The sequence below is a fragment of the Rhinolophus hipposideros genome (assembly GCF_964194185.1).
Source record: "Rhinolophus hipposideros genome assembly, chromosome: 19".
Taxonomy (NCBI): Eukaryota; Metazoa; Chordata; class Mammalia; order Chiroptera; family Rhinolophidae; genus Rhinolophus; species Rhinolophus hipposideros.
This window is the reverse complement of record NC_138065.1, coordinates 14,024,420-14,045,536: the sequence shown is the minus strand read 5'-3', so window position 1 is coordinate 14,045,536 and position 21,117 is coordinate 14,024,420. Positions and strand designations below refer to the sequence as shown.

General features: G+C 42.2%; 1 protein-coding gene across 2 annotated transcripts in view; it reads right to left on the bottom strand.

Annotated features, from left to right (window-relative positions):
* Positions 1-21,117, bottom strand: part of SORT1 (sortilin 1) — a 59,640-nt gene that overhangs the window by 20,699 nt on the left and 17,824 nt on the right. The window contains exons 2-8 of one of the 2 annotated variants that reach the window (XM_081025318.1): positions 19,577-19,636; positions 18,136-18,209; positions 9,460-9,562; positions 8,780-8,944; positions 5,706-5,779; positions 2,930-2,979; positions 1,929-2,059 (exon numbers count right to left, since the gene is read on the bottom strand). In XM_081025318.1, coding sequence (XP_080881444.1) covers positions 1,929-2,059; positions 2,930-2,979; positions 5,706-5,779; positions 8,780-8,944; positions 9,460-9,562; positions 18,136-18,209; positions 19,577-19,636 — 657 coding nt within the window. The remainder of the gene's footprint in view (positions 1-1,928; positions 2,060-2,929; positions 2,980-5,705; positions 5,780-8,779; positions 8,945-9,459; positions 9,563-18,135; positions 18,210-19,576; positions 19,637-21,117) is intronic. The other variant, XM_081025319.1, reaches the window with a different exon arrangement.

Genomic DNA, 21,117 nt, shown 5'->3' with positions numbered 1-21,117 from the left:
CCTTATTTTTCTCACCTACACCTTTGAATGTTTACTTTGAAACTTACTCTCATTATTATAGATAGAAACTAGAGTTCAAAAGCACAGAGTGGAATTTTAATTCTGTAAGACAGAGACAGTGTAGTGTAGACGGCTACCTCTGGAATCAGATAGTCTGATTTCCACCAGGGTTCCACCTCTGTGTGGTCCTAGGCAAGTTACTCAGTTTCCTCAAATAAAAATGAAGGGAACAGCATTAGTTTATAGGGTTGTTGGGGGAATTATTACAGTGTCACTGAGGGAGTTACCTGTGGTTACTGTGTGTGCTTCCCCAGCTCCAGTTCTCTCTGAATCCACTCTAATCAGTCTTTTAACCTCAGTACTCCAGTGAAACTGCTCTGCCAACTCCGGTGGCTAATGCTCAGCACTCCTCTAACTATAATAACTCGACATTTCAGTTGAGTTTAACACAGCTGATCACGTTCTCCTTCTTGAAATCCTCTTTTCGCTTGGCTCTCGTGACATCGCACCGTCCTGTTCCCCTGCCTCACTAGCCCCTCCCGCCCGTCTTCTCTGCTGGATTCTCCATCTCTCTCCAGCCTTTCAGTGCTGTGAGCTCCGGGGCGTGCTCAGTCCTCCCACCTCTTCTCTACCTACTCATTCCTCCAGAAGATATCATCTAGTCACATGGCTTTAAACACCATATAATTTCAGGAGATTTATATATCGAAATGCTTACGTGACATTTCCACTGAGGTATCCAATAGGCACCTCATATCCAAAACTGACTTCTTGATTTTCCTCTCACAAACTTGCTTCTCCTGTAGTCTCTGCCATCTTAGTAACGGCACCACCATTCACCCAGCTGTTCAGACCAAAGACTATCAAGTTATCCTTGTTCCTCTCATTCTCTCATGATCCACACGAATCCATCAGCAAATCCTACTGGCAATACGTTTACAATATAGTGTCCCCACCACCTTACCACTGGTCCCTTCCTCCACTGCTGACAGCCTGGTCCGACCTCCCACCTCTTACACTCTTCCTATAGCAGGCTCCCAGCTGCTCTGGCTGCTTCCCTTTCTGCCTCGTCAGACTAGTCTGCACACACCTATTCTGTCAAAAGAGAAGTTAGATTACACCATTCCCCAGCTCACAACCCTGTCACAGCTTCCCAACACAAGAAGAAGAAAAGCCAAGGTCTTCATCACGCCCTGTAAGCTCTGGCTGCTGGCTCCCTCTCTTTGGACCTCACTCTGTGCTCCAGCCACGCTGCCCCTTCTCGCTTTTCTCTGATATGTCAAGCTCCAGCCTAAGGTCTTTGCACTTGCTGTTTCCTCAGCTGAGATGTCCACATAACTATGCTCTCACCTCAGGCAGGTCTCAGAGAGCCCATCCAAACCACCGCACCTACAACAGCCCTGCTCCAATTCCTGTCACTTTCTATGTCCTTACTCTGCTTTAGATTTCTTCATAGATTTAATTATTACCTGATATTATATTTATTAATTTAGTATCTATCTCCCCTACTTAAATATAAGCTCTGAGAACAGAACATTTATCTGTTTTGTTCACTGCTCTAGTCCCAGGATTTAAGAGTACCGTGTGTGTGTGTGTGTGTGAGAGTGTGTGTATTAAGTAGTCAATTAATGTTACCTATTTCTATTATTACTACTGGATAATGAGCAAGTGGATTGCCTGTTTTCAGATACCCATGTGTGACTAAAGCCCAACCACTGGATCTATCCCAGAATTCATGTGGTGATGACTGGCTGAAGTGCAGAGTAGCCCAGAAGGATCAATCAGCCTCCAGAGAAAGAACCACCCCCAAATCTTACAGGAATATAAATATTGCAAAAAGGCAAGAAACACTGACAGTACAAGTCGTAAAAGGCTCTCTATGCGGCCTATTTACAGAAATATCAGAACCCAAAGAGGCACACACTCACCTTATCAGCCATCACAGAGGCAAAAAGGAAACGCCCCCCAAGACCGAATGAGTAGATTTTCACACCAATGGTTTTGAAGCTTTTCCCCAAGTCTGAAGTTCTCCATAATTCCAGTGCCCCAAGGTCAGCTTCTTAAACAAGACGAAATATGAATCAAAATTCCATTTACTGGGGAGCTTTTAGTTCAAACAACTGTTTTGGCAATGTCCTTAATGTTATAGCCGCAGCATTTGTAATCGTATGCAGGTTAATCAAGTGAGAATATAAAATGAAATGGCATTAGACATAAACAGTTCACATTTGGGTTTTATTTTTATACATGTGAGGTTTCACCCTGGACACAAAGATGGAGTTTACTTCATTCCAGCAGAGCGCTACACGACGGCCCCCTTCTTTACTTTTTTCACGACGCGGTTTGAAATGATCTTACCCCATTTTCAGTTGTCTTGTTTGTGTTTTGGTTCCCTGTTGGGAACCCTGTTAATACACACACAGGGAACAACCCTGCTGGAATTTAGTTCCATTTAGTCCATGAGAGCAGGCCCTGCGAATCTCGTTCTCTCCATTCTTAGAACAGTGTCTAGCACACTAGTGCAGGTGCTTGAATGAATGAATGAAGTGAATTTTTGAAGAATAAGTGAAAGATTATGCTTTGTGCTTTGAAACTGTGCCACCGACTGAAAAGCCAATGGTTCCATCGACAAATACCATCCATGTTCGCTATACATTTCAATTTATTGTTTGTAGCCTAATATTTACTTTATGTAAATACATTGCTAAGACCAAGTACACTGTCTCTGTGCGCAGCCTGCTTTCTTATTTGATCTAGGCATGGTACAGCAACTTGATTGTACTTTCAAGATTTTAAAAATCATTAACAGCTATTTTTAGCTATTAAAACTACAGGAGAATGGAAGGATCTTTGATGTTTCTACCCTCACCACCCAGAACAGTCTACCACAAATGGACAACACTCTCTTCTGGGACTAAAATATACTTACTGCAGGAGCCATTCACGTAAGTGGTGAAGAAGATGGTGTTTTCTGATCCCCTACAATGAGGCAAAAACAAGGGAAAAGACATGGTTCAAGACTTAACGGACGGTGTCAGCCTTAGCCGCAAAGCTCCACGCAAGTCTAATAGGCTCCATCCACAGGTACTGGCCAACAGCCTTCTCGGATGCTGTACACCTGTTTCTTTCCCAGCTCACAGCCCGGGCTCCCCACAGCCCGGCCCCAGGCACTGCTCATAGCCCACTACTTCTTTATGTCAGCTCTCCAAGCCGGGCAAACTGGTTCACTCATTCTCCAAATCTGCCTCTTGCATTGGCTCACACTGTTTCCTTCTTTAAATGCGTTTCTCTCGTGGAATCGAATCTTACCCTCACAATCTTCAGGCTCCAGCTTAAAATCTAGCTCCTCCATGAAGCTTTCCCTGTCACTCCAACTAGAAGCCTTCTTTGCTGCAAACTTCTAGAGCAGTGATTCTCAACCAGGGGTGATTTTGCTCAAGGGACATTTTTGGTTGTTACAACTGGGGGAAAGGGAGTTGTTACTAGTACCTACTGGGTAGAGGCCATGGACGCTGCTAATAAACATCCTACGGTGTTTCCCTGAAAATAAGACCTAGCCGACCATCAACTCTAATGCGTCTTTTGGAACAAAAATTAATATAAGACCCGGAATGACATTATATATATTAATTATATTATATTATTATACTTATATTAATTTTAGAGCTGATGGCCCAACTAGGTCTTATTTTTGGGGAAACACGGTACAATGCACAGGATGGCCCCCACAACAAAATGTCATCTAGTGCTGAAGTGGAGAAACTGTTGTAGAGCCCTGGGCCATGCTGTATAAGCCACTTGGCACTGCTTTGTCTCCCATTGAGTTATTTTACTCACAAGTCTGTGCCTTCTCTCTCCTACCACACACTGTTGGGTTCGTTAGGGCACGTACTAAGTTTTACGCCCTGTTGTTTCCCCTCAGAACCTAGTGTGATGCTTTGCATGAGCTAAATAATTTAGTTCTTTCATCTCAAATAGACGACTAGGTTAAATTATTTAAATTCTAACTTGGAAAGGGAGTTTGCAGGGAACTAGATTCAGACCCTGATAGTACTTATAGGTTGGCACCAGCAAAAGGAGCTGGCCCTCTGAATGTTTTTTCAGAACTTTAGGTTGTCAATTCCTAGAACTCAAACCTCTAAAAGGTGAACAAACAGTGATCAGCAGCCCAGTCATCTCATATTGAGACACTAATCAAACAAACGAGTTACAAAAGTAAAAAATCTTATATACCATACAAAATAAAATACCATTTTAAAATGACTTTTTAGTTTTAAAGATGAGTTTGTTTCTTTTAGCTTTATTGAGGTATAACTGACAAAACTGTGAGCTATTTAAAATGTACATTGTGGTGATACACATGTCAAGATGAGTTTTAATGATCAAAATTATATAGTCGTTCTTGAACACATCCTACGTATTTTAGGTCCATCAAGAGCGAAACAATTTGTCAACTTACTGTAAAAATTACTTCCTTCCTGATAGACCATATAAGATACAAACACAATTCATTAAAACACATAAAATAAAAGCAGATGTGGCATTTGTACCATAGTGGTATGGTAAAAACCTCCTTTAACCAGCATTTTCTGGAAAGGACCCACTTTAGTTAAGCAACATTTTTTAATATTTTAGCTAATTTTAGTAGACATATTTGGCAGTGTCTGTATTACACATTTCTCTGACTTCCTAAGTAGAGGATATTAAATTCTTCCTTGGGATGCTGGTTCACTGTGAACATCACCATATGAAACTCTAACACAGTGTTCCCATTAGAAGTTACTGAGGTGTGTGTGCTCTCTTGATCTAGCACTAAATAATTTCATCCCGCTATGCTCTCTCAGCTTTTGCCTGCTCTTACAGTTCTCCTGCTTGTTGTTTGTCATACACACCACCTCTGGCAGCAATCTGCTATTAACTGGGAAACCAGAATAACAAATTTGCTGAAGTTAGTCAAAGAGAAAGAACCAAGAGGCTCTACAAGGGTCTGAGCCTAATCAGAATTTTGGAGGCATGACGGCTCTTAATTCAGTTCTTGCTCAACCATCCCCCAAATTCCTCAAACAAATCTCTGTTCATAGACAGAAGGAAAAAACTAAAGCCCGGAGAGGTTAAGCCACTGACTAGCAGCAGAGCCAAGTTAGAACAAAGGTGACCTGACACCCCAGGAAGAGCTCCCTCCACCGTGTCCTCTTTAAGCAGGAACCGGGGTGGGGGCATGGGGGCCCCACCGAGAGAAGTGAATGAGTTTTGTGCACGGACAGTGTGACTCCAGCACGGAAGCTCTTTGGGCTTTCCTCCCCATTCCTCGCTATAGGCCTCGTAACTGAAACGGAGCTCTAGCTGACGGAGTGTAAATCTGGTCATAGAGAGGTATGGAAGTCCCCAAATCACAGCTGTATTTTATGCTATTCCAACTGACGTCACCATTTATGGAGAATAAACCTTTTGCAGGCAGCAGCTACTCAGTCACATGCCTTGTTTTCTACTTTACATTCTAACATTTTGTGAGGCTAAGTCTTCTTTCCCAGCAGAATTAGAAGCTCCTCCAGGTCAAGGTCTGTGTCATACCCCTCTTGTATCCCTGTGGCACCCTGAAGAGTACTTGGCACATAGTAAGTGCTCAGTGTTGATTCACGTGACTCTTGGCAGCACTGTCAGGAAAGGTTTAGGGCTCTGCACAGACGCAGTCTTCTGTTACTCACCATTTGGCCAAACATACTGCTTTGTGGATTTCTTCCCATTTTCCCCCAAAATTCTTGGACACCCACAGGCCATTCTGAAAGATTATAAATGACTTATCAAAATTCCAGCTTTATCCTGTGCAGCTGCTTATATGACCTTTAATAGTTCATATCTAATCATTCAGGACAGTAAACACACACTGAAGTTCTGTCCGAGTTGCCTGAGCTCCAGAGACACACACACACGGTTTACGGGGGCCCCTTCCGGGTCTTGGAAGTTCAGAATAACAAATGCTTATGAAGTGCCTACTATGTGCCAGGCACTGTTCCAGACATTGCATTGGGGATACAAAGACGAATAAGACACACTCCCTGCTCTCAAGGAGCTCACTGTTTAATAAGTGTCCCAGATAAGCAAGTTTGAAACAATGTGGTCAGTGTTATGGAAACAGGATCTCTGAGGTAAGAGTAGGGAGAGGGGATACACTGCACCAGAGTCAGTTTGTGAAGAAGAAAGCTGAATAGAGTCTTAAATGATGAGCAGTGTAACCAAAAGAAGGCAAGTGGGAGATTAGATGCTACGGCACAAGGACAGACTAGAACTAGGAAAGGCAGACAGGTACTAAAGCATTGCAGTGTGTACAGGGAGCTCAGAGCCTTCAGATGTTGATGGAGCACAAATTACAAGGTGATGGAAGGAGCAGCAAATGCAGGGAGCGGGGCAGGGCCAGCTGAGACCTCTTCAGATGCCGTGCTGAGGAACCTGGTCTGTATACGAGGTACTTGAAGGAGGAGGTGCTCTAAGTAGGGGAATGACACAGTTGGTTTTACTTTTTTAGGAAGAATACGAGGATGACAATGGGAAAGACAGATTTCAGAGGGTCCAAATCCGAAGTGGGAAAAGCAGTGAATAACTGTCACATTAGTCCATTAAGAGTTAGTGAGGCCGTAAACCTCGGCTGTGAGGAATAGGCTCAGGAAGAATTTAGAAGCTAGGTTCAGTAGAACTGGACGACTTTACCTGTAGGGCAGGATGGTGTGTGTGTGTGTGTGTGTGTGTGTGTGTGTGTGTGTGTGTGTGTGTGTGTGTAAGTCCATCACTCTGGGATTCTGGTTGAGGGACAAGAGGCAGTGTGGAATCTTTAGCCAATATAAGGACTAAGGGAAGAGAGTGTATCTGTGAGAAGAGCAGGAAGAAGTTGGTTTAGATTCAGTCTGAGGTGCCTGTGAGACTTCCAGCTAGAGATATCCATGGGGCAGCACAATAGGAATCGGACGCCCCAGGAGGAAACCAGGACCAGAGATAGGGACTCGAAAATCTTACACATTACCGTGGCAGTTAAAATGCTAAGAGGGAAGAGACTACTCAGAGCGAAATGAGCAGAGTGATTTAAGGGTAGGTTGTCAGGAGTTTAAGAAAGAGACCCAAGGAGGAATGGTTAGAAGGAAGGAAAGAACCAAAGGGAATGATGTCACAGAAGCCAAGTGAGCAGCGTTCCCAAAAGGAGGGATTGGCCAAAACTTTCAAATGCAGCAAAGACTTAGTAAGATAAGGACTGACAATGTCAATTACACTGGCAACATAATCCAGTCAGTCCAGATTCAGTGGAGGTGGGACAGAGATGTCCTGGTACAGAGATGTCCTGAAATTACATGGGGCTGATCTAGGCAGTTTGCCTTCAGTGCTCCCCCACCCGCCATTCTTATTTCTTCAACTTTTCCTACTCTTGTAAAGTACACCTCCCAGCATTTCTAATTTACCTAATTCTACTCAGAAACAGGCAAGGGTCTGATAGCCCCTATTTGCACTTCATACAAACTGCTCCATGTTCTGGACCCTAATTATTTGTACTTCAGATTAACCCTTAACAGGAATAAATATCAGGTATAAAAGCAGACTGTGCCTACTTGGTAATCGTGATGGGGTGATCAAAGGGGGGATTGATGGTTCTGTCTATTCCTAAGGGATCTCATCTCTTTGCTCCCTTGAAAGGCCTTCAGCTCAAGGTGCTGGAGGCCAATTTCCAGGAATTGTTTCTGGAGATCTGAAGCCTACCCAGCAGGCTAGTTTCCTTCCTCTGGCCTCCTCTGGCTGAGCTTCACTCTGACCTTCCTTGAGCCTCCCGTCTTCCATCTGTTCAAAGATCTTCCCTCACAAGGCCCGGAATGCAGACCTCTCTTCCAGTGCCCTTCCCCGGCTCTTTGCCACCCCATGCTCAGCCTCACTTGTCCACATTTGATGACCCTGTTTCTGTGACCAGGGTGGTCATTACAACAATGGCTCTCAAATTTTAGTGTGCAGGCTCGGCTGGGGGGTGTGTTAAAAACACTAGCCACCTTGCAACCAAAAGTCACTGACACACTACATCTGGGTCGGGGACTGGGAATCTGCATATTAAACCAGCCTCCCAGGGGTTTGTGACACTGCTGGTCAGCAGACCACGCTCTAAGAGATGAGACAAGAGAGAGCCATATAAAGTATAACTGTGATTATCACAGTCCAGCAGCTCAGCCTCTGGGCCCTTAACACCCAAGACAAAGGAGACTGGTCCTTAGGAAGGGGAACTTTCGGAAGAGAGGTAGGAGGGACACTGGTTTCTGAGGAGAGTATAGGAATGTGTAGAGCACAGGGATTTCAGACTCTAGATATTTAATACACGAGTATCAAAGACAGAAATCAATATGCTTCATGTACTACGCAACTAACAAAAAAGAAAAATTATAAGGATGTGGTTTGGCCACAAGGAACAATAGCAACATTAGGACTTTGACAATTTATGCTTGTCCCTTGCAGAACAAGAATGATTACATTAAAGGTTTCTCGTTCATAACTCCAATAGCACACATCTATTCACTGAAAAGAAATTGTAATGATATCTAGATATCATACTTATTTGGAATAGATAGCACATAAAAATTGTGCCCTTTACCAAATAGGAAAAAAATGCAAAAAATACATGCGTCATGACATAAGAAGTCACTAGAAAGCAGTCCAATACTGCATAAAAGCATTACCTACAGGGTCCTTTTAAGATAGTATATTTTTGAGACAATAAAAATGCAAAAGGCAAGACAAGTTCTTTAACTAAACTTACTTCAGTGCTGAGAGCTAAAAGATAATCAGAATTCTGAGGACTATACATCATCTGAGTCAGAGGATGAAAAGGGAGATTGGTTTGAACAAAGTTCTTTGCAAAATCTGATGATCTGAAGATTCTTCCTCCGTGACTTCCTCCAGACACTTCTGCTGTTAAAATCACCTGGTTAGGAAGAAGAAAGTTCAAATTCAGGATATAACACTATAAAAGCACAGGAAGGTTTTGCCCCACTTTCACCAGACATTATTTAAGAAAATTTTAGTTCCAAAAGTAAGAAGAATTATAAAAACAGATTAGCTGACGTACCCCACTCCTCAAGGATTAGTCTTATCAAAAAGTATTATCCTGAATCGAGCTAGTGCATCATACCTATGAACTTGAGCCTGGTCAGTCTGAGGTTAGCCAGTTTCCCAAAGACTACAATGTTGTCCTAAGGAGTGTACCTTGTAATGCTAAACAACTGCCACGTGAAGAGTTTTGGTACATCTCGGACAGGGACCAAAAAAGAACCTGTGCACTGAATGCCATTCTTTTGAGATCTGCATTAAATTAATTTTAAAATACAGTAAAAGTAAACTAAATATACCCTGCGTATCACTGGATGGTACCAATAGTAATGTCTGACAGCCTGCATGTGGTATCAAGCACAGCTCTACATATGCATGAATGAGTCTCACCTTTCCAGAGTTTTCAGGACCAATAGCCATGCCAAATTCAGTGCGAATGAAGGTGTTATTGATGAGATTTGTAATATCCTTAAAGTTCTTTCCATAGTCCTCACTGAGAGGAAGAAAAATAAAGACAAAATGAGAATGCAGTGGTCGTAGACATTGCTGGGTTCCTTCCCAGCTTGCATCCCCATTTCGCTGACTTTACCGAAGCCCGCAAACTGCGCCCTGAATGGGCCCCTGAATGGGCACCTGCCACAGGGGAGCTGATTCCATCCCTGGCTCCAATGCTGTGCCTGATGAGTGTAAAGAGAATGCCACCTCCTCGCAGGTGACGGAGTCGGGGATGGAGGAGTGACCCAGGTTGAGGCAGTAAGACAAAGAGGGGAATTTGGGATCTATCAGGAAGCACGCTTCCTCACCCTTTAGACAGCCGCCTGATGAAATGCTCTGTCCTCCTTTAGACCAGTGGTTCTCAACCAGGCTATTTTTGCATACACACCCTCCCCTCTAAGCAATTTCTGGAGACATTTTTGATTATCACAACTCAGGGTTGGGTGCTACTGGCATCTGTGGGAGAGGCCAGGGCTGCTACTAAACATCCCACAAGGTACAGGACAGCCCCACAACAACAGAGAATGATCTGGCCCCAAACGTCAATAGCGCCCAGGTTGAGAACCCCCAACCCGATAGCATATAAATATAAAGCAAAACCGTTGCTGGAGGCATTCTGACACGACAAAAGCACAGCTGGAAGATGAAGCCACCAAGAGTGGAGAGCAGTTCCGGACTCCAGGGAAGCAGAGCCTGGGACACTGGACGGGACTGATGCCGAAGCCCGTTCTTCCTCTGTATTTAGTCAGGAGCCAGTAATTCCTCACTAGTCAAGCTCCTTTGAGTTGGGATCTCTGCTCAGTGTAGCCAAAGGCCTCCTAATGAACCTACTGATGCAGAGTACTCCTGCTAAAGCGGTAAGCTAAGCAGCAGGAGTCCTGAGGTTCCTGCCCCCCCACCCCGAGGTTACCATCCCTGGCCACACGTCTCTAACACATGGAGCATGTGAAACACAGCTAGGGAAACAAACAAACTTAATCTTAGCTCTTGGGTTGTTAAAGCTTTTCCCAAAAGTTCGTTCCAACAATATCTTTGAGAGATAATTCAATTCCATGTTTAGATTTTGAAAAATACAAGCAAAAAAAATCAGTAGCTGTCTAATTCTGAGAGGTTTAATACTACATACTGTTCTTTTAGAACATGATACAGATTGCTAAATCTTAATATTCATTACATTTGAATATCCATCAGAGAAGAACACTGTACTGCAAGTTAGGTGCCCCGGGATAAATGCAATGTGCAGCGGTCTTCACTGATAGAATATATAACTTAACCTGGGTAGCAGCTGCGACAAATAACGAATCCCAGAACCAGAGAACACGAGGGCCGCAGGGGACTGAAGAGAGCATTTTGTTCCCCTTCCTTTCACAGATGAAGACGTTCAAGGGGAGGCAATTTATCAAAAGCCAGGCAGTTAATTGTAGGCAAAATTGAAACTATATTCAAAGTCTCTTCACTTTCAGCCCCAAACTAAAGGCACTTTTTAATGATTTGTGAGAAGTTTTTCCCTTATAACCTGTAGTCTTCCTCTATTGTGCCAGGACCTGTGGCCCGGCAGTAACAATCAGCGACGAGGACCCTGGAGACACACACAGGACGGAGGCTTCTCTGAGTGTTTATTTATGTCCCTGACAGCAGGCTAACGTAAACTACAAGGGACTTTAAGTTGTCTGAATGACTCTTCCCATCTCTTAGCACATACACACACAGAAAATTCCTCGATAAATAAAACAGGGAGCAGGCACCACCCAAAGATTCCTGTATTACCCACCCCTCCCCTTTTTTGGCTTTGAAGTACAAGAAGAGCTCTTATCTTCCTGACAGCAGGCCAAGAGACGTGCATACACAATTCCAAGCTCTGCCGTATACATACATCAGCAGCAGCTCAGACAGCCTTCTAAAGGGGCTGGCAGCAGCCTGATCATCACGAGCTTACAAATCTCCCCTTCTTCATGGTATCTCCGGGGGACCTTTGCAAACCTGCTGGCAAGTATGCTGGCTTTTTAAGAACTTGGCGCAACAGATCCCTGCCCTTCAGAAAAAGAGAGCAACACTGAGCAAAACAAAAAATCATCTGCTACAACACTCTGGTAATTTAGCCAGTTAAACAAATGGGGCACAATGGACTAGAGTCAACCTGCTGGCACTGGAGTGTGGTTCTGTTAAGGTCTCGCTGGGCTCAGGGATGTATTTTCATATAACACTTTATTTAAAAGTAGCTTTATTTTCTATCCGCGTATATATCAGCATACAACATACGTGTCGAAGAGGAAATCAACAAAACTCTTTGAAAAACAAATCTACTTTGCAAATTCCAGATGATAATAAGAGCAATGAACAGCACTCAAAAGAAAAGTTAACAAAACCCTGTGAAACTATCTGCTTTAAAAACAAGTCTTTTTAATAACAATTCAATACATCAATCCTGATGGCTGCTCTTTCTGCTTACCAAAAATAAATGATCACTTTTGCATATATTTGTGCTGTCAACATACATAAGAATATGCACACATTTAGAACTCAAGAAAATAGTGGTAGAATACAAATATTTTGGGAATACCCCCAAAGAACCAGAAAAATCTAGAAATTATTTTTTAAAAAAGAGAGAGAAGTAATCACCACACGGGCTGCCAGTAAAACACTGCGTCAACATTCTTACAGAATGAAGCACTCGAAAGGGGGTTTTTCCAGAAGACTCACATGTTCACACTCACATGGTTGACAAACAACCCAAATGTCAATAGCCTAGAATCACACCCGTTTTGCAGCACTTTTCATTTACAATATATGGGAATTTGTGACATAGTCATTTAACCTGCAGAAATTTAATGAGAAGTAACAGTAAAAGACTCCTACATATTACCTTTCTCAACAATCAAACAAGAATAGATATCCTTGTTTGGTGGGCTTTCAGGCCTAACGATTTCTCTTTTCCTTTTAGTTCATTTTTGCCATGATTAAGTCACTATAAATTGCAGCATAAAAACAATAAGGATGACAACAAACTCTTAAAAACACAATTGTAGTTTTGACTAATTGAGAAAGCTTATACAGTTGATTCTCATTATTCCTGGATTTTGTATTTGTGAATTTGCCTACTCGCTAAAATGTATGTGTAATCCCCAAATCAATACTCGTGGCATTTTTGCGGTCACTTGCAGACATGCACAGGGCGGGGAAATACCTGAGTCACCCAGCAAACCTGTTCCCAGCTGAGAGCCAGTCAGGGAATGCTCTGCCTTCTTGTTTAGGCTCTTATATTATAAACAAATGTCTTCCTCACTGTCTACTTAGTACCACACATTTTGTATTCCTGTGCTTTTATTGGTGATTTTGCTGTTTAAAATAGCCCCCAAGCATAGCGATGAAGTGCTGTTTAGTGTTCCTGAGCACAAGGCTGCGATGTGCCTTGTATAGAAAATTTATGAGTTAGATAAGCTTCTTTTGGACATGAGATAGTTGTGAGCTCAATGTTACGGAATCAACAATATTAAATAAGGTAACTTTAACCAGAAACACACATAAAACAAGGTTATGTATTGATCGACTGACAAACATTAACATTGTGACCAGAGGTTTGCAGGAACCTAACCCTGTATTTCCCTTAGGAGCGATGGTTCAGTACTCACTAATTCAGTATTCATGCAAACTATGTATAACATAATTGTCAAGAATGAGAATTGGCTGGATTGAGATTTCCAGTTAAAATATCAGTAGGGAGAATGTAGCTTATTAAAATGTGCCAAAGGAATCACTGACCTGAAATTGTTTCCAGGTAAAATTGGCAGAATTTGAATTTACAGTAAACTGAACTCCAAATACTGTAGTCTTTTTTTTTTTTTTTTACTCCAACTATCTAACACACTGAAAAGTGAACCAAGCATATCATTAAAAAGGTTATCATACAGGATGGCTTGGAGAAGGTGGTTTACTGTACTTTGCTTCAATATCTACTGCATATCTTCAGGTTATTCTTTTTTTTTTAATCTCAAGTAACATCCTGAGAAACTTACATCAACTATGGAATAAACTTTGATAGGAAATCTGTTAGAGATTCCCTTACTAATTTCCAAAATTTCAACAACTGTCATCAGGAAACAAAAATCACAAATAAAATAGCCCAGCAATTTTGTGGTAATCAGGTATGAATGCTGGTATAGAATAATGCTTAGATGTGCTTCATTAATGATCTTATAAGAGGCCATAAAACAAAAGATACAAAACATCTTTCAGTTGCCAAAAATCAAATTATCATCTTATCTATAGCTAGTTTACTTCCCTTTTAACTTCATACGTGCCCAAGTGAGAAACAAATGCACTTTCCAATTATAATATGAATATTCTTTAACAGAGAATCAAAACTTGTACTATTCAAACATGACTCCTTTAAATTGAAGATATTAACATATTCAATTTTATCTAATCATTAACTCCTAGGGGCTCTATTTATTATTTCCCAAACCTTTCACCAATTCTTTTTCACAATCGAAAGACTAAAGTCTACTCCGTCTAACTTCTATTCTTGTGAGCCTCTGTGCTGTACTACTCAGAGCAAGTGGTGATTAGCTGCCTTTTATTTGAATCCCAAATGAACCTTTGACCACATGAGATTTAGTGAAGATAATCCTGTAAATAATATCATCATTTAAAACTGTGGGGGCCGGTCCAGTGGCTCAGGCAGTTGGAGCTCCATGCTCCTAACTCCGAAGGCTGCCAGTTTGATTCCCACATGGGCCAGTGGGCTCTCAACCACAAGGTTGCTGGTTTAATTCCTTGACTCCCACAAGGGATGGTGGGCAGCGCCCCCTGAAACTAAGATTGAACACGGCACCTTGAGCTGAGCTGCCTCCCGGATGGCTCAGTTGGTTGGAGAGCCAGCTCTCAACCACAAGGTTGCCGGTTCAACTCCCGCAAGGGATGGTGGGCTGCACCCCCTGCAACTAGCAACGGCAACTGGACCTGGAGCTGAGCTGCGCCCTCCACAACTAAGACTGAAAGGACAACAACTTGACTTGGAAAAGTCCTGGAAGTACACACTGTTCCCCAATAAAGTCCTATTCCCCTTCCCCAATAAAATCTTTTTTAAAACTACTGTGAAATACAGAAGAGTCTTCAGAGTGGATTCAACAGGCTTTGATTGTATGTCTCAGTTGGGCAACCTCAGTATAGGCAGAACTCACTTTGATCAAACCGCTCCCCCCCTTGCCCATTTCTGGAGCGACGTGTATTCAACAGCATGAGTCACATCAGGCCAGGGCAGCCCAGATGGAGAGGCAACAGGGCACGTTTACAGCTTCCACCTAAACTCTGGTAGACTTTTCCATTCACAGCAAGGAGGAAATAACTACAACTCAAAATGACCTTGGTAAAAACAAACACCACCAACAAAAAATACTGCGTGCAACATGCAGAAAAACACCTTAGTAACATGATCCCATACCAGAAACAAATAGGATTGCTCTTTAGTAAAGTGTATGTTCGGGGTTTCTCACAGACTAGACAAACAAAGAATGAAAAGGGCTGAGTCAGACGGTGGTAGATATTTAAACAGTAACACAGGGATACCGTTTTTTGTTTTGTTTTTGGCTGTCTTAAGGTAAGCACAATATTGAAAAGCAAAAGTGTGGGGAAGAAAGTCACGAAGACCCATTTTACTCCTCATGGCTCTGACTCAGGAACCTGTCAGGTCCAGTTCTGGCGACATGATTAAAGAGCAATGTAGAGAAGAAAAAGTAAATTCAGAAGGCAAGCAAAAAAGTAGCTGAAGCAACAGGTACAGAAGATAATTCAACCTGGAAAGGAGATCAGTAAATAGCCTTCAAACCATATAGGGGTCAATCAGAGAAGAGGTTTTCATTTGCTACTAAAAAGTGAACTGAAATTAGCATCCTCTATGACACATATTTGTGTGATATTCATCACAGCAGCATTAATAAGTGAAAAAAATTAGCTACAATCTGAGTGTCCAAGAGAATAATGATTAAATAAATTCTGTCAATCTAATTAAAATGATAGGTTACTAGCAGAAGGAATGTGAAAAACATCATGGTATGAGCACTGCCAATCAGAATGGATATGGGTCGTAATGCCAGCTATGTGCTGGGAGGGGCACCCGTAGAAGCCATGGAGGCATCTGGGGGCAGACATTTTACCCACTGGCATGAAAGGCTTTTCTTTTTAACAGCTGCTGCTATGCAATGCCAGTACATCCTGGTTACATGCCATCACTAGCTGTTAGCATGGCAGCAGCTAACCCCACCAAGTTCTTTCACCAGGCACTGCAAAGCATAACTCACACCAGCCCTATGGTGGCCATTATTGTCATCTTTCTTTTACAGATGACAAAAAAACACGCGGAAGGAGGGAGGTTAAATGACTTGTCCAAGTTCATTCTACTTGCAAATGACAGTGCTGAGATTCAATCCCAGGCCTATTTGCCAACAAAACCTGGCAACTTTATTCTGCAACCACGTTACTTCCCAAAACTATGTAGCCATATGATATAATACTAAAGGGGAAAAATCAAGATAATGAATTGTAAATAAATGAAGATTACACTCGACATTAGGGTGAATTTTTCTTTCCTTTGAAATTTCCAAATGTTTTATAATATGGTTGTATTGCTTTTATAATGAAAGATAAATTGGTAAGAGAAACTGTATCATAAGGAAAAAATTTATGACAGCAAGATTGCTTAAACACTGGAAAGAGTTACTGAAGTTACAATTTTTTATGCTTTTTTTTTTTTTTTGCCTCCCAAACAGGATACTTTTCACCAATCTGATGGTTCAACAATTGTTCTAATTGAATAAACAAAATCACCCATGAATTATAGCTTTTCTAGCACTAGAATTCTACAGTCCATTGTTAATTCTTATCATACAAATAAAAAATATCATCAGTCTAAAACTTACAGAGAAACCAAGGCATTCATTCATTCAATTAATATGGACTGCCTGCCTACTATGTGTCAATCGTTTGGCTAGTAGCTGGAGAACCCCAAGTTAGTCAAGAACCTTGCGTTCATGAAGCTTACAGTGATTCCAAGATGGCAATTCCTTCTTGGACTATTTTTAAACCAACACTGCTGTGTTAAAGGGCAGAGAGCACTGGCTCCAGGCTCAGAAGCAGCAGTCACGAATCATACCTACTGGGGAAGAGAGCTTGGGCTGATCCATCTCAGCACTTCAACGTGGGTTTGTTCCCACCTGGGCCAAGATCAACAGTCAAATACAGAACTCTGAGAAAGTACAATGGCTGCTGGGAGATCCCTTGGCCCTGGAGGTAGTTTCTATGTCACCTGCTAGGATGCCATATTTCTTTAGATCCTTTGGGGAAAAATGGGATAGGCACAAATTGAGAAGTCAATCAGCAATTTCTGGGAGTTAGCTGGTCTTGAATTTTACGGTTAAGGAAAAGAATCAAGTTGAACCTTTGAGAAGACAACTCTCAAACTTTGTGAATGGCACTGGATAGGCTACAGCTCTAGAACAAATGCTCCACCATCATTACCAGTGCGAACATTGCAAGGCACTTTGGGAGCCTCCTTCTGATCTAGAAACAGTCTGTTTGGGGCTCAACAAATTAGATAAATATATTCACTAGGAAGGTACAGTGAGAATTGTTACTTCGGGGATATGAAAACCATTTTGTGCTCGTAAAAAGATAGTTGAACTCCATGCTACCGTCCCACAAATAAATAATCATTTGAATTAATAAACACACTCCCCTATAGACTCTTCCTCCATCTTCCTTTATTGTTTTGCCATCCAGTCAGGTCAACCGAATCTCCTTGGAACTAGATTCCTTTTCATACCTCTTCAGATTGCTAAGTAAATATTAAAAGGGTACTGAGTGTGACAGTTTGGTCAAAATTGCAGATAGCTAGGAGATTTTTTTTTTAAGATTTTATTGGGGAAGGAGAACAGGACTTTATTGGGGAACAGTGTGGACTTCCGGAACTTTTTTCCAAGTCAAGTTGTTGTCCTTTCAATCTTAGTTGTGGAGGGCGCAGCTCAGCTCCAGGTTCAGTTGCCATTGCTAGTTGCAGGGGGTGCAGCCCACCATCCCTTGAGGGAGTTGAACCGGCAACCTTGTGGTTGAGAGCCCATGCTCCAGCCAACTGAGCCATCCGGGAGCTCAGCGGCAGCTCAGCTCAAGGTGCCGTGTTCAATCTTAGTTGCAGGGGGCGCTGCCCACCATCCCTTGCGGGAGTCAGAGAATTGAACTGGCAACCTTGTGGTTGAGAACCCGCACTCCAACCAACTGAGAAATCGGGAGGCAGTTCAGCTCAAGGTGCCGTGTTCAATCTCAGTTGCAGGGGGCGGAGCCCACCATCCCTTGCGGGACTCGAGGAATTGAACCAGCAACCTTGTGTTTGAGAGCCCACTGGCCCATGTGGGAATCGAACCAGCAGCCTTCGGAGTTAGGAGCACAGAGCTCCAACCACCTGAGCCGCCGGGCGGCCCTTAGATCTTTTAAACCAACTGTTAGACTCCATCATGTCTGGTAAGCTGTATATTCACGATGTGTTACTCAGTCAATGCCCCAACCATATATCATGCATCTCACCTTCGATAGAGCTTGGACTGTCCGAAAGTCATAATTACCAGTGGTACATGGAAGGTGGTCAAGACTAGAATGATCTGGAGAGAGACAAAAGCATTCGGTCAATAAGAAAGGCAGTCCAATTGTTTGTCTGTGATGGAATTAAATCAACATCTGAGAGGTTGCCAACAGCCCTGCTTTGTAGTAGCCTATCTTGTGATGTGTCAGAAAACCAAGAAGGACCAAGTTACTAGGGCTTGCAATGATGCAAGGTCTCAACTCATTTTGTTGAGATGGTCCCATTTTACCTACACTTGAGGCAGTGAGGCAGAGCTAATCAACTACACAGTACAATAAAGGAAGGATTTAACTATTTGTATCCATATTGTTGTACGATCTCCTCAGGCAAGAGTCATCTCTTCCTGCTCACAGAGGCTAGAACAGTGTGGGCGCTGCCGTAGAGGTCACTGTGTCACATATATCTCTCCTTTTCTTCTTCTCCCAACTGTTAGATCTCCATGCAATTAATTTCTTAAATATTTTTCTAGATAAAAATATGCATGAGGAAAAGATTCTGATAGATTAGTGCAAGAGGCTAGGAAGTCTCAAATAGCCATACAACGAGAAACCTTGTAGATATTGACTATCTTAACTAAATGGACAAATCATGGAAATTAGAGCACAACTCAAATTTCAGAAGGAACTGAGTGAGACATGCTTAAAGAAATTCTACCAGAAGCTTAACAATTAGTTACAGTAAGAAATTTATAACTTGCTCTTCAGCACCAAAATTCTGTTTCTTTAGGCTCCTGATATGGCCGTCATGTGCCTCAGTGCTGTGGTACATACATTACTGGAGAGCCGGAGGGTACGAGCTGGGGCCCTGAGGGCATCACCCTCAGCAGCCTCCTACCGGGAGACCCGGCATGTGCCTACGAGGAGGGAAAAGCCGCGGACAGACCACCCTCCCATCCCCAGCTCTGGCAGCATTTCCTTCGTGGTAGGGGAGCGACAACAGATGAAGCTGAATAACCCTGAGCCCACGGGCACCACAGCAACAGTAACTGTGGGAAAGGACACAGGGACAATACAACTTGGAGGGAAAAGGCCAAGATGTGCAGTTTTCTGCTTCTACACAGGGGTTTTCCCCAAGTCTCGTGAGGCTCCCTCCTCAGCATATAGCACTCTCTTTCCTCTTCCTTCTTCCTGCCCATCTTGATGCCAAGCAGCCACCAGGGACTCAAAAGGTGTCTATCTTCCTATTATGGAAGAAAGTGGTCACAGATGTTTCCAGTTCTAAAGCAAAACCAAACCCACCACAGCTTCCTGCAAGTCTGTCCCACAAACATGCATTTTTGTGACTGGGGCTGGAAACAGTTTCGGAAAGTAGCAACATTCAGTGCTCAAACTCCTCAAATCTCCATCCTCTTGCCAGGCTGAATTCATAGTCTCAAAATATACTTACCCCAGTGCTGTCTCCAACCCAGGACAAGGACACTGAGCCACTGAGATCATCAAACACATGCTACAGGAAAAAGAAAGAAATTCATTTAGAAATGACACCTCTGCTTCAACCTTTGGTTTCCTTAAATAATTCAGAACACTATTACTTTCAAAGTAATTAAGTTCATAATTATAAAAGAAGATGGATTCCCAGAACAAAATTTGAGCTAGACAGGATTTAACTACTTAATCTGAATTACAAACAACTTGGAAATTTTAATTCTCTCTCATACAAAAGTAAGCCAAGCAGATGAGTTTTCTTCACTGCACCAGATGGGGACATGGGACAATCTAATTGCTTTCTCCAACAGTCCTAAATATAAAGATACAGAAAGTATTCTTAGGATGCTTGGAAACAAGAGATCACAGCCCACATTGACAGATGTAACTGTAACCCTATCAGCATAATTTAAAATTTTCTAGGCAGCCTTCAGAGTGTAGCTGAATAGTTAATAGCTGGATTCCTCTTGTTTCTAGGCTAATTCAAAATGACAAGGCACAGAAGCAAGAGCAAATGCCCTTGTTTCACCTTTTAAAATAACAATTAATAATAATAATAGAACAACCTTAAGAGAATTATGGTGAGAGTGAGGAGATAAAAAAGGGAAAGCTAATATATTGTATCCAAAATATGGCAAGCACGTAGTTTTAATAATCATTGTAGGTATTTCTGGGTTTTGGTTTTCAAATACTTTATTTCTCTATTTATAAAATAATATATATCCAATATAGAAAACATACACAAGAATAGGGAGGCATAAGAAAATATAAATCACTCATAATCTCATCACACAGAGATATTCAAGGTTAACATAGTGCGTATAATATTCTAGTCTCTTATCATTTTTTTTAACTGACAAAGAAATAATTCCAAAAAGGCCATATTGGCACTTAGTAAAAATGTCCAACCATACAGAAATGTATATAGAAAAAGTGAACAGCCTTCCTCTCCCCCTGCCACAGACCCCACCACTCCAAGCCCCACTCCCCAGAGGGATTAATAGTTTAGTATGTATTTCTAAGTGTTGATGATCATTTTCTCTTATAAAACTTACATCTTATTAAGATTTTTAAAAATCTTAAACATGCCCTGCCTTTCCAAATATGAGCAGTTCCTTAGAAGCAGAGGACCACTTCCTACTCTTGGTGTTCCCTGTGCGTACCACAATATTCTGCACTTAATAAGCATCTCTTGAAAATGGTTATACATCCCTCCCAAACCACAAACTTAATCTCAAAATAGAACATGTCTGTAAATGCTGGGATGCCAGCAGCTTGGTCACTCAAGCCACCAATCCCCAACAGAGACGCCTAAGGAAACAGAACTCAAAACATAACTGTTTTGCTTATCTTCTTATTTTCTTTTGTGGTCTTCCTGAATGGGCCTCTAAATTCACCTATGCTGTTTCCCCTCTGGACTGTAAGGACCTCTGAGGTCAGCAGAATCTCCTGCACAATCTGTAAATAGTACAATCAGTGCCTCACAGAGGGCTTGCTCAGTAA